We start from the raw sequence: 15,425 nt of genomic DNA, 5'->3' as shown, positions 1-15,425 counted from the left end.
GTTTACGGGCCTTTTCAAAAACTTTAGCCGACAAAATGATCTTGTATATAAATCAAGAACCAGGTTTTTATGGTATGCTTTTTTTTATATTGGGAAAAATGTTACCCACAAAATATTTTTTCATAGATAAAATTTTTAATTACTGGATTGATTGTTTATGGGCCTCCTAATCAATTTGTAGAGGTCTCTGAAAAAAATGTTGAAAGATAAATAAATAAAAAATGTTAAAGTTTGTGTGCCATTAATATGGTATATATTTTTAGAACTAATACAATACTAAACTATATATTAACTAAAAATAAGTTTATTTTTCTTAAATAAATATTTCTCTATGCTACGAAAAAACTCCATTAACTTGCTGTGTTACACGAATAAAAGTTGTTCTTTTTGATAACTCTTTTAGCTTTGATGCACCTACATAAGTGCATGCTGATCTAAGACCACCTAGGATATCTTGAATGGTGTGTTTTACTTTACCTCTATAAGGTATTTCAACAGATTTACCCTCTGAAGCTCTGTATTCAGCAACATCGCCAGTGTGTTTTTTCATAGCAGTTTCAGAACTCATTCCATAAAATATTTTCATCTGCCGTCCATCTCGCTCAATTAACTCACCTCCACATTCATCATGCCCTGCTAGCATTCCACCAAGCATAACAAAATCCGCTCCAGCACCAAAAGCTTTTGCAACATCTCCAGGACAGACGCATCCACCGTCAGATATAATATGTCCATTTAAACCATGTGCAGCATCAGCACATTCCAAAACCGCACTAAGCTGAGGATAGCCAACTCCAGTCTTTTTACGAGTTGTACATACAGAACCTGGCCCAATACCTACTTTAATAATATCTGCACCTTCTAATAACAGCTGCTCAATCATTTCACCTGTTACAACATTACCTGCCATTATTATGTGCTCAGGGAACAAACTCCTCATTTTTTTAACAAAATTAACAAAATGCTCAGAATAACCATTTGCAACATCCAAGCAAAGGGCATTGATTTGTGGAATAGCAACTAAAACTTCTTCAATTTTTTTCCCATCATTTTCTGTCATTCCGCTTGTGTATATTACATAAGGTAAAACTTCAGGATGTTCCTTTGCAAAATTTAACCAATCTTGAACAGAATAATGTTTGTGTATGCAAGTAAGAAGTTGATACTTTGATAAAACAATTGCCATTTCAAAAGTACCAATAGTATCCATATTAGCAGCAATTATTGGAACAACGTCATCTGGAAATTTTCTTTTTGAATGGCGAAACACATTTTGTCTTGTTATATCAACATCAGCTCTTGATTTAATTGTACTTCTCTTTGGTCTAATTAACACATCTTTAAAATCTAGTTTTACATCATTTTCTAAATGAGGCATTCTAAAAAAATGAGAAAAAAAATTGAATTAATGTTATAAAAACTAAAATTTAGCATTACTGTTTTAAAACACAAATAGTGCTTACATGATACAAGTTACAACACATGTGTGCATTTATGTTTATTTGTGTGTGCGTATGTAGAGAGAGAGATTATTTTTATCTAACAGCTGCAACATATTTTATCTTTGTACGGTCATTTTATTACAACAGAAACTGTTTTAATTGAATTTATTAGGTTGAAATAGTTTATCATTATTTAAAAAATGTTATGAAATAATAAAGTTACAGTGTATGTGATTGTGCATTGAGAGAAAAAAAGATAAGCACTCAATCAAACAGCTGTAACATACTTTCAGATTATCTTAATAAAATATAATTTGTTTTAATTGAATTTATACAATTTAAAAAGACATATTTCTTATACATTAATAATACTATCACTGGCAATAACATAATATCATCATAGAACTAGGATCATGAATAATAATTTGTTTACCAAACAACACTAGGAAAGATTTTTTTTTTTTTTTTTACAGATTTATTATGTAAGCATCATTTTTTTATCCTTTGCTTTAGTCTTAACAAATTTATGTCTTTAATAATATCATAACATTGCAAGAAACACAAAGTAACTGTTAGAGATAAGTGATTGTCTATTTTTCTTTTTCTTTTTTTTATTTATATACTTATAAAAGTGTTATCTTAAAGAATAACTTAATTTCTGATAATTATTTTTTAATCTTTATATAAAAAAAATGAATATTTGTAGTTGTAAAAAAATGTTTAAAAATAAAATAAAAAATCAACAAGCAATTCAAAAAACCCAAATGGCATTTAACAAAACAACCAAATATTATAATTTAACTCACTTATTGTAATATATAATCGCTTATTCAAGTTCTAATTTTCATTAAAATAAATTTGGTTCATCAATCTATATACATATAAAAGTGTAAATTTATATAAGATTAAAAGAATACGTTCCAAATATACAAATTTTAGTTCAAAAATTCAAGCTACTCAAGTCAAAATGAAAAAAATTCAAATTGAAGGTTGCGGCGGACTCACCGAACCACACGGGAATAATCATTTTGACGAATGGGTAAGGAGTCCATAAATTACGTCACGCAAGTTTTGACTTGATTTATAGAAAACCTTAAGTAGACGTTTTTAGCTTCTATTAGACCTGTGGCAATCGTGGAACGATCGTACAATTATGTCTGTAAATGGACATAAACTTATTTTTCACATTGCTATTTCCTAACATGAATAATAAAATAACAGGAATTTTTGATTTTTTTAATTTTTCTCTCGTAATTTTAATGAATCTCTCAACAAGAGGCTAATACTTTTCAAAATGTGGGGTAATACTCTCAAAAATGTGTTAATTAAAAATGATGCATCTGACCATTTTCGTAATTTCTTCTCAATAAGTATTGATATTGAACTAGTACCAATAGAGAAATAAGTTTTCATAAAACGCTGCTTCAATGAAGCGAATATTGCATCATGGTCCTACACTCATAAAGGCTTATTTTTATAAAAAAAAAAAATTTTTTTAAAGCTTATTTTATTTATTCATCGCTTGTGAATATTCTCTGATTATACTGGATTGTAAACAAACTCTATTAAAAAAGATATTAGCTGTTATATTTAGGTATCTTAAAAAAGTATCCTTAGAAACGCCCATAGCAACCACATTTTGAGTTATTTTTAGGTTAATAACTAGTCAAATATCTTTTTTATTGTTAAAAATTGATGTGAATATAACTTAACGCAACTTAAAGTCATAAGTTATAAAACAGCCTTGTACAAGTTGTTCGTAAATGAAAAAAGTGCTCTCAATTTTAGGAGCTTTTGGATATTTGTTTATATTGCAACCCTAGTTGTATTGGTACCAAACGAATTATATTTAAAATTATGGCTAAGAGGAATAAGAAAATTTTTAACAGGAAAAGAAAGAGAACGAATCAGCATCTCCACAACAAATCTGTCATATGCAGTGATGACAAACAAAACAAAGAAGTTGAAATTGATATATCATATACTGTTGATGATGTAGATTTTTCTTCTGACACAGAAAGTGAGTCTTCACAATCAGATGTAGAGGAGAATAATAACGTTGATAAATTTGATTATTTTATTTTATAAAGTTCAAATTTTTAAAACTGTTATAGAAAAATTTGGGAAATGCTTTACTTGCAACAAAAACATACAAGTTATTGACAATTTAAAATCTCGAAAGGGGTTAGCCCATTCTTTAGAAATACACTGTGAATATTGTTTAAACAGAGAGCTATTTTTTACCTCAAAATCCTGTGAATATATTAGTAAAGAGGAAGGTTCAAAAATGAAGGAGCCGTTTGATATAAATATTAGAAGCATTATTGCCTCACGAGAGATTGGTGTTGGTTTTGAAACCATGGAAAGATTTTTTTCTTGCTTGAACGTATTTAGTATCACAAACAATTGTTATCATCGTTACACTCAAGGTTCTATAAAGGAAGCACATCATACAGCAGCTGGTAAAAGCATGCTAAAAGCTTCCATTCTTATTCTGAATGCCCAAATCAAAAACGTGTTACCGTTGATGGAACCTGGCAAACCCGAGGATATTCCTCCTTAATGGAGTAGTAACAACAATCATTGATAAAAAATGTATTGATGTTGAAGTACTTTCAAAATTTTGCCATGGCTGTGTCTCTCGGGAAAATAAAAAGTCAACTCCAGAATATGCAGAATGGTTTGCAAATCATCAATGCACTATTTACCATGTTGGTTCTTCGGGTGCTGTGGAATCTGCTGGGGCAGTCAAAATATTCAATCGCTCAATAGAAAAAAATAACCTGATTTATTATGAATACTTAGGAGATGGTGACACTTCCTCCTTTAAAGATGTAATTGAAAGCGACCCTTACAAAGATTTGATTTCGTAAGGTTGTTAAAACTTACAAAGGAACAAACACACCACTCCATGGAAGAGGAAAGTTAACTAAATCTGTGATCAATTCTATGCAGAACTTCTATGGCCTAGCCATTAGAAACAATCTTGAAAATTTGTATGCTATAAAAAAAGCTGTTTGGGCCATTTTGTTTCATTGCACAATTTTTGATGACACGGAATGGCGACACCATATGTGCCCAAGAGATTCAGAGACTTGGTATAAATATCATTTAGACAAAGTTCATGGTGTAAATACTTATGTAGAGCAAGTGAATCTTTCTGTTTCAGTCTTTAACATTTTGAAACCAACTTTTACTGATTTATCTTCAGATGATTTACTAAAAAAATGTCTCCATGGTAAGACCCAAAACGCCAACGAGGCACTCAACCAGATTATTTGGAGACGATGCCCAAAAAATATTTTTGTGGGTAGAGTGGTCTTAGAGTCTGCAGTTAATTCATCTGTTATTGAATTTAATGAAGGGCCTAATGGAATCCTCTCTGTACTAAATAAATTTAATCTAACAGGCCATGTTACGCCTATGAAACTTAATGAAAAGAAGAAAGAAACTATAAAGCGGTCTCTTCAAAAGTCCACTGACCGTGTCAAAAAGAGAAGAAAACAACTAAGAACAATTAAAAAGGGTTACTTAGACAAAGATGATGAAGAAAAAAACTCGAAATATATTCCTGGAGGGTTTTGATATGTTTTTTGTGAACTTTTTATTATGGTTTTATTCTTTTGTTTTATATACTTGTCGTTTTCTCAAAATAAAGTTTTGCTTCGAATAAAAATCTTTAAAACATGATAACTTTGGACTCGTTTAAGCTTTTTATCTAACTTTTTTTTGATTTTTCACATAATTAAAAAGGATCCGGATGAGAGAAGGATATATAAAATAAAATAAGGAAAGTACTTTTTTATGAGACTAATGTTGGCCATTTGTACACCAATTTTTCTATGTTTGTTTCAAATCTTGTAACTTTTTATATACTGTGAATAATATAAAATGCTTTTCTTATCCGAATTAATATAACTCAATGAGTATATACACCAATTTTCAGCTTGATATGATAAGTATTTTGATTGCTAGCTTGTCACAAAAAATACTAGTTTTTTCATTCATTTTTTAAATAATTGGCTAATCGAGACATTTTTTTTTAAAAGTTGATTTTTGTAAATAGTTTATAGAACCACATTTTTGGTAAAAAAATTAAATCAAAAACTCTTTGCTTTCAAAAGTTAGCCTTTTCTGTGGAGGACCACATTAATAAACAACCTCCTTTCTTTTTTTTCTTTTTTTTTTTTGCTATTAAGGTGCTACCAGAAGTCCTTACAATCTTATCACAAAGCGTCGCGGAAGAGCATTTAACAAGGAAGTTCCTTTCTTACCAAAGTTGCTTATTTGCTAGAGTCGGCATTGAACCTCGGACCTCTTGGTTCTGAATAAGAACTCTAACCAGTGAGCAATGGCTGCAACTATCACGTCTACAACTATCGTTTATTACACTGGAAACATATAAGTTTTCCATCCAAAAAAAAATGAGGTTTATAAGTCGTCCTTAAAAACATTCTTTAAAGTTTATGATGCAAACTTCCCACAATCGAAAGTAAACTTAAACAAAAAGAGTATAAAATCACCATGGATTACCAAAGAACTCATTAAATCTTCATAAGTTAAATCAAAATTGTATATCAAGTATTTAAAGTTGAAAACAGATAAAAATAAGTATAATTTATATTTGTTTATAAATATCACGTAAAGCATTTTGAAAGTCAAAAAAAAAAACTTAAAAGAAAATACTACTTAAACTTACAAGAGAACACAACGCTAAACGCTCATAAACGCTTAAAACACAACGCTAAAAGCTCATTGCAAATTTTAAAGGAAATTACTGGCAATCGTAAAATTATAACATGCAACTTGCCTAAAGTTATTAAAAAATAATGACGATTTTTCTATATAATTTAGAAAGGATGTAAATCAAATAAACAGCTTCTTTGTACCAAGCTTAGCAAAATTATTCCATTATAACTAACACTATAAATGTGATTTAATTCTTCCTGTAAAATGTATATTAGGTAATTTAAATTTCCATTAAAGAGTTTGAATGTGCTTATAAAATGATAAAAATCAATAAAGCAATAGGATAAATAAATCAATAAAAATAAAAGGCCTCCATTTCTATGATATTTTAAGACTTTCAGATTCTGGTGGGGGAGGGACGCATACCTTCCCTCCCCCGCCCTCCCGAATCTGTCACTGCTTTAGTTGTGCATTTCTCCGGTGCATTTTTATAGTTTGTATAACGAACAAAATCTTAATTGCAAAGAAATTACTTTTATCAAGCTATGTAATGCATAGTATGTAAATAATATTTATCACACAATACCTATCATGATGTCACATATTTTGAAATAAAACTTCAAATATCAGTAGTGTTAAATGCAAACAAAACGTGATTCCCAAATACAAAAACTTTTTGAAAAAAAAATCAAAAAATTATTAACTAGCATTTTTCGCTGTCAAATTCTGTTTTTACATTATAAATGTTTGCTAGTCGCTAGCAAGTCGCTAGCTAGTTGCTAGCCAGTTGCAAGCTAGTCGCTGGCCAATTTTTTAAAGGGCATACTCCAATGTCTATACACAATGAAAAAAGCTCCCCATGTACAGGATACTTGGAATCTTGAAATTGATTTTCAATATCTTTAGTATTTTTTTTTTAAACTCTTTTAAAAAAATTAAAATAAAAGAACTGATTAAAAATAGTAAGAAAAAGTTTTTATGATGAGTGAAATAAATGAAAATTCAATATAATATATATTTATTAAGTTTAATTACATGTTTTAATTTTTTTAGCATTCGTTTTTTTTTCCCTAGATCGTTATGAAGGTTTTAAAGACGCTTTTACATTTTTTTAGTTTGTTTCAGGTATTTTGATGAATTTGTTCTGCTCACGAAAGGTATTTCAACTAAAGAAGACCTGTCTCTGATTATTTTGTCTCTGACCTGTCTCTGATTATTTTGCATTATAAATCTATATACATGGATTTAAAATGCAGAAATTAAAGCTTCTTAAAAAATTTATCATACCCAACATTTTTTTATATACTATAATAATTTACTTAAATATTACTTCCTCTGTTCCCAAAAACTGTTCCGATTTGCATTAAACATAAAGAATTATAGAAAAATAAATTGCTGTTATTTTTTTATTTTTTACATAAATTTTATTTTTTTTGAACATTTAATACTAATGGAGTATTAAATGTTTAAAATGTTCAAAAAATGATATAATTTATGTAAAAAATAAAAAAATACCAACAATAATTTATTTTTCAATAATTCTTTAGGTTGGGTGCGAATCGGAACAGTATTTCGGAACGGAGGGAGTATAATATAAGTAAATTATTACAATATATTCCATATAATTTAAGTAAATTATTACAATATATAACCAATTATTCAATTTTAAACTTCATTAATTTAACATAATTTGGTATATTAATATGTATGCATATAAAAATGTACATTGATATATAATTAAAATTTGCATCAAACAAACCATGTTCACCCTCACAAAGGTGATTTGTTTGATGTAGGGGAGACTGGGGCTAGTTGGCCGCAGGGGTAAGTTGACGAACTGCGTTTATCTTTAGAGCCTTTCATCTGAAAGTGACAAAAATTACTCAGAAACTTCCTTATTGACCATTTCATCATTCACTGTAGTACTGTCAGGATTCGCGCATGCGCATGGGAGATATTGAGATTTATGCATTTTTTGGACAAAAACGTAGCTTTTAGAACATCGCTTCCTTTTTACTTTACAAAGAAAATATTTAGTCGTATGAAAAAAAAGTTATTGTAAAAGTTCCAGTCAAAATTGGTTTACTATATCCAGTCAGACTTTTTTTTCAAAGCTGCCGTTTTTCAGGATCTATAGACTGTTTATTAAAAAAAAAGCTTTCGGGGTAAGTTGACGTATTTTTCACGGGGTAAGTTGGCTCATATGAGCCAACTTACCTCGTGGAGTTAGAGGTTCCAAATTTCAGATCATTTACCTCTCAAATTAGGAAACTCAGGGACATCAGGAGTTGTTGTGATTGGTTCTGTTCTCAATAGTTTCCTTTTTTTCGTTTTTTCTTGGACAGATGCTCCAATCTTGAAGTTGATTCCATCATCAGATTCATGTTAACTTTCTACTAATCCGCTATAGTCTACTTTTCTAAAACAAAGCAAAATATAAATTTTATTAATTTAAAAAAAGATATAAAAATAGATATGCTTATATCATATGTTAACGATATGTTTCACCTAAAAATACCGCTTCCTTAGGCGACTTTCATTTGCAATGCTTTTTTTGTCATTCTCTGTGAGATTAAGATCAGACTCATAACTTGCAACCTTTTTCTAAAGCTCTCTCATAAGTTGCTATAAATAGTACAATAACTAAAGTAAAAATTGTATTATTTTAAATACACAACAGCATTTTAAATACACAACAGCATTTGACAAAAGCTAACATACCTGCTTTTCCAAGCACTCTAATTCTGTGCTCATGCCAAGTTTTTTCTGGTTCTACTTCATCCTTAACCATTTTGTTTATTTTATTTTGGTTTCTGAAAAAGGGTGGCAACAACAATCTTCTTCTTCAGAACACAGCCAACCTTTTGGAATTATACCCAATTCACGAGTTTCTTTAGGGTCTTTTGGATAATCAAGAAACTCAACTATAATAAAAGCCATTATATACTTGAGATAAAACCTATTTGAAAAAAAGTTATTATTGTTTATTATTGATCAACTGTTAACATTATTTAGAAGTATTCCTAAAAAACAAATACAAATTTCTGAAGAATATTTTTTTTTTCTTTAATTGTACAACTAATAACACATGGGAAAAAATATGGGAAAAGTATTTCACAGGAATGTGGGAATTGTTATAATTAATTTTTTAATTTCTGTAGTTATTTTGTAACCAGGAAGTTGCATTAACTGCATTATTTTTCAAAAAAGTTCAATATAAATAATGTCAAAATACAGCAAACTATAAAATAAGTTAAGAAACAAAGTTTATTACAAATACAACTAAAAAATATTACAAATTTTGACTAGATAGTAATATAAAATAAAAAATAAAGTTTTTTGTAAATGATTTAGCAACTCATACTCATGTACTAAGAGCCATTTTTTGTAAGAATCAGGCAGTCAATGGAAGTGACCTCCTCCAAATTGCTTGAATTTTTTATATATTGATCAGAATATAGAAAAAACCTGTTGGGGAAAAAAAAAATTTTCAAATATGTTTCGTTCACTCGGAATCTGGGCTTAAATTTTTGAGACTTTTTTAAAAATTTTTAGAAATTTAGTTTTTGCCACCTTTGAACCCATTTTTTTGGCAAGGCAAAAAGTTGCTCATAGCTTTTGTAGTTAATATCAGACGTAACCCAAAAGCTCTCTCCAAAAAATATAAAAAAGTTGCGTGACACTGTGCGGTTGGCTAATTATCATAGTTCAAAAGTACAAAATCAATCAGTTTTGTCAACTTTTAATCGGAGTTAATTCTAGCGGCGAAGTGTTGCACACAATTTTTCTTTTAGGATTTGAAATTATCAAAGGTATTGAGTCTAAAAATGGAAAGAAAGTTATGTGATACCTAAGGCCTATTAATATATTAAGGCTTGAAATTGGAAAAAAATGTTTTAGTATACTTACAAAATGAACCATTACGGCAGAGGCGCTTAGTTTTGTAAAAATGTAAACATATCCAACTGTCAATACAAAAAGGTCCTAACATAATAATAAAAAAAATTCGTGTGATCTTTAGATATTAAGTTAAAAATAAAGTTACAAATTATTAAAAATGATTAAGTACGAAGAGATATTTTTTTGGACACACAGATGAGGTTTTCGCTCACAATAAAATTTCTATCATCCAAAATTATCATTTAGCATTACACAAAACATTGCACGTAATGTTAAGAAAAAATTTAAGCGTTTCTGACTATGATATAGAAATCATAACAATTGAAATAAATAATAATAAAAAACAATACACGATCAGAAGTGAATTATTTAAATTTACGTCATAACCAAATAACTTGTGGTGATCGAATGGAAGAAGAATCGCTGATATCACGATTGTGGAGAAACAAGTTAGTGGGCGGTTGTTTACTTTACCATAAAAATGTCTTAACTTTATTTTAACAATCTTTAAAATTTGCATAAATAGAGTAGATATTTTATCATTGCTATTGAGAAATAGGTACTGCATAAATAGAACTTGTTTTTAGTTGAGTATGAAACAAAACAAATATTTTTATGAAAACTGTTGTTGCTTTTCAAAAGGAAATTGTGGATCATTCAAAAAACATAAAATTATAAACAAAATGTTCTACATTCATCAGCTGGGAGATGTTGATGTTAAGAAACACCTCATCAACTTAAAGGTAATTATGTATTTTAAATTTACGCAGACTGTAATATAATTTTTATAACTTACTTTATAATTTTTATAACATACTTTATAACTTCTCTGCAATAAGATTTTGAGACAAAGTTCTTTAAACAAAAAAAAATAGCTCTTTTAATTAATTCCTCACTCTTTTAATAAATAATCACTAAATTAATCAGACTCTTGCAATATTGTATTTTAATAATAACAACAATGTATTTCAAACTTGTAAACATTTTTCGTGAAGAGTCAGATTATAAACAATGCTTTAAATGACACACTTAATAATTGTTTAAAAAATTGTTTTTAGGTCATGCGATTAAACGATAATAATATTTGGGAAGAAAATGGACTTATTGCAAATAGACTTAAAAGAAATCTTGAAAAGGATGAACAAATATGTGCTTTTCACCGGTACACGTTTGGTATTGCATGGAGTCCTCCAAAAACATGCTTTCATCCTCACCATCTAAATATAAAAGGAAAAAAATCTCCCGCTTTAAGGGCGTCACCAATACATGTCGTCATATCAATGTCAAAGCGATACAATTAAGTATTTTCAGTTGATGCAATGCTGTGTTTTACCCATTTAAAGCAAGAAACTGCTTTATCTAGAGTCAACGAAAACACCAATTTATGTACAGAAACACAAACACAACAAGAACAAACATATATGACACCTGCTACTCCAGATGAAGAATTTGATCCCGGTGAAATTAATGTTTCACAGGAGATTTTGGACGAATCTCTAAGAAGCCGTGAGAGTGTAACTGAGGTTCTTAATGCAAGTCCAATAAAATTTAGATTAAAAAGGAAGTTCGAATATCTGGAAGATACTACTAAAGATAAGTTAAAACGCAAGTATGTTCGCCTAGAAAACTTATTAAAGAAAAAATTTGCGGAAGCTGTTGCTCCTGGACAAGAGGATATACTTATAGATTTTTTTAACAGTAAAAATGTTGATGAAATAAATAGCCCTCTCCCAATTGAAATTATTCGTGCTCAGAAAGTATATAAGCAAAGTGATTCCATGGGAAAGTTAGTTATCCTCTCATTATTAGACCATACCAAGTATACCAAAAAGTTTATAATGAACACATTTGAGTGTACCAAACATCGTATAGAAACAGCAAGAAAATGGCATGCATCTCATAAAGGGTTGGCATTTCCAGAGAAGAAAGTATTCGTCCGATCTAGTCTTGATCAAACAAAGTGTGAACATTTCTTAGACTTTATATTTACAAGCGGTATTTTGCATGATGTTGCTTATGGAATAACCAAATTAAAATACGACAGCGGTGAAGAACAAAAGATAGTGCATGCAATACTGACGACAAAATATAGCCACGCTATCATGTTCTATCGAAAAAGTTGTAGTGAAAACAATTATATACCATTATCTGATTCAAGTTTGTGGAAAGTATTGCATGCAATAAAACCTTCAAGTCGAAAAAGCTTAGCTGGATTAGATGATGTTACTGCTTCAGGCATGAATGGTTTTCAAACATTACAAAAATTGGCACAAAGATTTAGTTCAAAATCTCTCGAAGCTGTCCTTGAAAAAGGAAAAAGGTATTTGAAAACAAGTTATCAAACCAATTGTAGTGTCAATGACTCAAACATTTCTTCTCATAGCTCAAAACATGCCTTATCAGATCCATCTGAAAAAAATCTTCAATCCAACACAGAGATATCAGAAGTGGTATGTGCCGATTGCTATGATTTGTGCAAAGCTATCGAGATGATCAAAGAACTAACAATTCAAAATTCTGACGATGCTGATTCTATTTATGATTTGGAAATTGCTGTAAAGGATGTATTCAACTACATAAAACACCTGATGAGAGATTCTCAACAGAAAAAGGCAAAAATCGAAGCTTTTAAGCAATTAAACGATGAAACTGCTTTCTGGCTTAAAGATTTTTGTCAAAAAATTCTTCCGGTTCGATACAGAGAGGGCCAAAGAGAGTATTTTGGCAAGAAAGGAATAAGTTTACATGTGGATATATTCTTCATAAAAATAGCAGGAAAGTTATTCAAACGTGTTTACTTTACTTCAATGTATAGGTGTGATCAGGGAATAGGTGATGTTGTTTTGTTAGCCACTGCAGTTTTAGACCAATTCAGAATTGATCAACCGCATATCAAGAAAATGTTTACCAAATCTGATAATGCCGGCTGCTATCAGGGAAATCTTTCAGCTGAAGCAATCTACAATGTATGCAAAGAGAGAGATATAAAGTTGCTGAGATATGATTATAATGAACCCTGTTGTGGAAAAGATCAATGTGACAGGGAGAGTGCAGTTGTAAAGACAATTTTAAGGAGTTACGTTGACTCTGGTAATAATCTTTTGACTGCTGAAGATATACACAAGGCTATGCATTATAGTTTTGGCGCTAAAGATGCAAAAGTAGCAGTTGCTCAAATTAGCAATGATAAAACTGTAGTTACTGGACCAAAGATTAAGAACATTAGCAACTATCACTCATTTGAGTTTGGTGAGAAAAGTATGAAGATGTGGCGTTATTTCAATATCGGTGAGGGAATTGAACAAGAGTATGGAAATCTTAAAATTCAACCCTCGATTAAGTTGTTGTTGCCATATAGCAAAACAGATAATTCAATAAAGCGTAACAAGTCACTTAAGGAAAAACAGAAAAGAAGTGACAGGCAATTATATTCATTAAGATTTTGCACTGAAATGAATTGTACTTTATCATTTGAAAGCGATGCTGAGTTAGAAGAACACATGCTATCCGGTCTTCATACAGTTCTGAAATCATTAGCATCATTGGATAAAGTTCGCAACTCGTTTGTTCATAAGATGAAAATTACTTCACAACTAAATATGCCAATTTCTTCATCCTCTAACAGTGCTTCCGTAAAAGACAAACCACATTGCATGAACATTTTTCTATTGCAAGGTTGGGCATTACCAGTTCGAAGTTCTTTTAGATTTTCAAATCAGCAGAAAGAACTGTTGTATAAATACTTTATTCGTGGAGAAGAATCAGGTAATAAAATGAGCCCTGAGCAGGTTCACATGCAGCTGAGGAGAGAACTTCCGCCTGATCAATATGTAACTAGCCAACAGATAAGATCTTTATTTTCAAGGTAGGCATTGTTGCTATCAAAACTTTTGCAAATTAGATTATGTTTCTGACTGTTAAATAGTTCTTTTACAAATATGAAATTAAAATTTAGGTGAAAGTTATAATTTTGTGTGTTTGTTTACATATGTTTAAAAATATGTACCATTGATATTGTTATAGATTTAGTAACCTGAAAAGAAAAGGTAAGCTGGTAGAACCGACAACAGAAAATAATGAAAATAGTCAGGTTAACGATAACAAAGAAGTTTATGGCGAAAATGATGACTTTAATCTGGCAGGAGACAATGAAGATGATAATAAATATGAGGAAGACATCGCCAATCTTGCAAAAGAAATTTGTCTTGTATGGAAAGTGAATGATTGGGTTGCTGTTGCATATGAAAAACAATGGAATATTGGATATATTGTGGAGGTAATATTATTCAAAGTATATATTAGTTTCAAGTTTTTATTTTGTTTTACAAAACAGTGCTCTAAAATAAAAGGAATATATATAAAATGTAAAAATAATTTCAGAATGACATTATATAAGACTTTACAAGTTTTATTGAATGTAAGCAAAATTAAACAAATCATAAACTCTTTATTATATTATTTTAAATGTTGCGCTAATACTTTTAGGTATCTATAACTGGGATCAGAGTTAATTGTATGATTAACGGGCAAGAGAAGAATACTTTTCGCTGGCCAGTTACTACCGAGGAGATAAATAACCAAACTGATAAAATTATCTGTTTAGTAAATACTCCTTTTCTAATCAGTGGTTGTGGCGATTATTCATTATCCGAAGAAGACTATAATACAGTCATATCATTATTCTTAGAGAAACTTACTGCAGCAGAGTAGAAATTATGTGTGATGTGGTGGATAATGTGTGTAAATGACTCTATTAATAAATGAAAAACTAATTTTTAAATGGAAAAACATTTAAATGTTTGATTTATGTTTTATTTAATTAGCAATATAGTTATCTTGATGTTAGATTTTTGTTCAGTTTTTAATTCATTTAATATCATGCGTGTGACAAAATCACACGAATTTTTTTTATTATTATGTTAGGACCTTTTTGTATTGACAGTTGGATATGTTTACATTTTTACAAAACTAAGCGCCTCTGCCGTAATGGTTCATTTTGTAAGTATACTAAAACATTTCTTTCCAATTTCAAGCCTTAATATATTAATAGGCCTTAGGTATCACATAACTTTCTTTCCATTTTTAGACTCAATACCTTTGATAATTTCAAATCCTAAAAGAAAAATTGTGTGCAACACTTCGCCGCTAGAATTAACTCCGATTAAAAGTTGACAAAACTGATTGATTTTGTACTTTTGAACTATGATAATTAGCCAACCGCACAGTGTCACGCAACTTTTTTATATTTTTTGGAGAGAGCTTTTGGGTTACGTCTGATATTAACTACAAAAGCTATGTGCAACTTTTTGCCTTGCCAAAAAAATGGGTTCAAAGGTGGTAAAAACTAAATTTCTAAAAATTTTTAAAAAAGTCTCAAAAATTTAAGCCCAGATT

At 29.8% G+C, this 15,425-nt stretch overlaps 2 protein-coding genes across 3 annotated transcripts; one reads left to right on the top strand and one right to left on the bottom strand.

Annotated features, from left to right (window-relative positions):
- Positions 1 to 224: 224 nt before the first annotated feature.
- On the bottom strand, positions 225 to 2,463 carry LOC100208475 (GMP reductase 2). 2 transcript variants are annotated; one of them, XM_065810141.1, is made up of 2 exons: positions 2,249 to 2,463; positions 225 to 1,379 (listed from the first exon to the last, which is right to left on the bottom strand). In XM_065810141.1, the coding sequence occupies exon 2, from the start codon at positions 1,376 to 1,378 to the stop codon at positions 335 to 337; it is 1,044 nt and encodes a 347-aa protein (XP_065666213.1). In that variant the 5' UTR covers position 1,379; positions 2,249 to 2,463; the 3' UTR covers positions 225 to 334. The 2 variants fall into 2 exon arrangements, with proteins under 2 accessions (XP_065666213.1, XP_065666212.1); XM_065810140.1 differs by lacking the exon at positions 2,249 to 2,463 and adding an exon at positions 1,464 to 1,543.
- An 8,238-nt stretch (positions 2,464 to 10,701) lies between these two features.
- LOC136087190 (uncharacterized) lies at positions 10,702 to 14,834 on the top strand. Its single transcript, XM_065809682.1, has 2 exons — positions 10,702 to 10,774; positions 11,090 to 14,834. Exon 2 carries the CDS (start codon positions 11,351 to 11,353, stop codon positions 13,898 to 13,900), a length of 2,550 nt encoding a protein of 849 aa, XP_065665754.1. The 5' UTR covers positions 10,702 to 10,774; positions 11,090 to 11,350; the 3' UTR covers positions 13,901 to 14,834.
- Positions 14,835 to 15,425: the final 591 nt, after the last annotated feature.

This window comes from Hydra vulgaris, chromosome 11 (assembly GCF_038396675.1).
Source record: "Hydra vulgaris chromosome 11, alternate assembly HydraT2T_AEP".
Taxonomy (NCBI): domain Eukaryota; kingdom Metazoa; phylum Cnidaria; class Hydrozoa; order Anthoathecata; family Hydridae; genus Hydra; species Hydra vulgaris.
The sequence above is the reverse complement of the archived record's forward strand: the minus strand, read 5'-3'. Positions and strand labels throughout refer to the sequence as shown.

Bases quoted from the DNA above. Each gene is read 5' to 3' on its own strand.
- LOC100208475 (XM_065810140.1), bottom strand. From the start codon at position 1,492: ATGCACACATGTGTTGTAACTTGTATCAT. The intron at 1,380-1,463 runs GTAAGCACTATT...TCATTTTTTTAG, and splicing joins TGTGTTGTAACTTGTATCAT to AATGCCTCATTTAGAAAATG.
- LOC136087190 (XM_065809682.1), top strand. From the start codon at position 11,351: ATGCTGTGTTTTACCCATTTAAAGCAAGAAACTGCTTTATCTAGAGTC.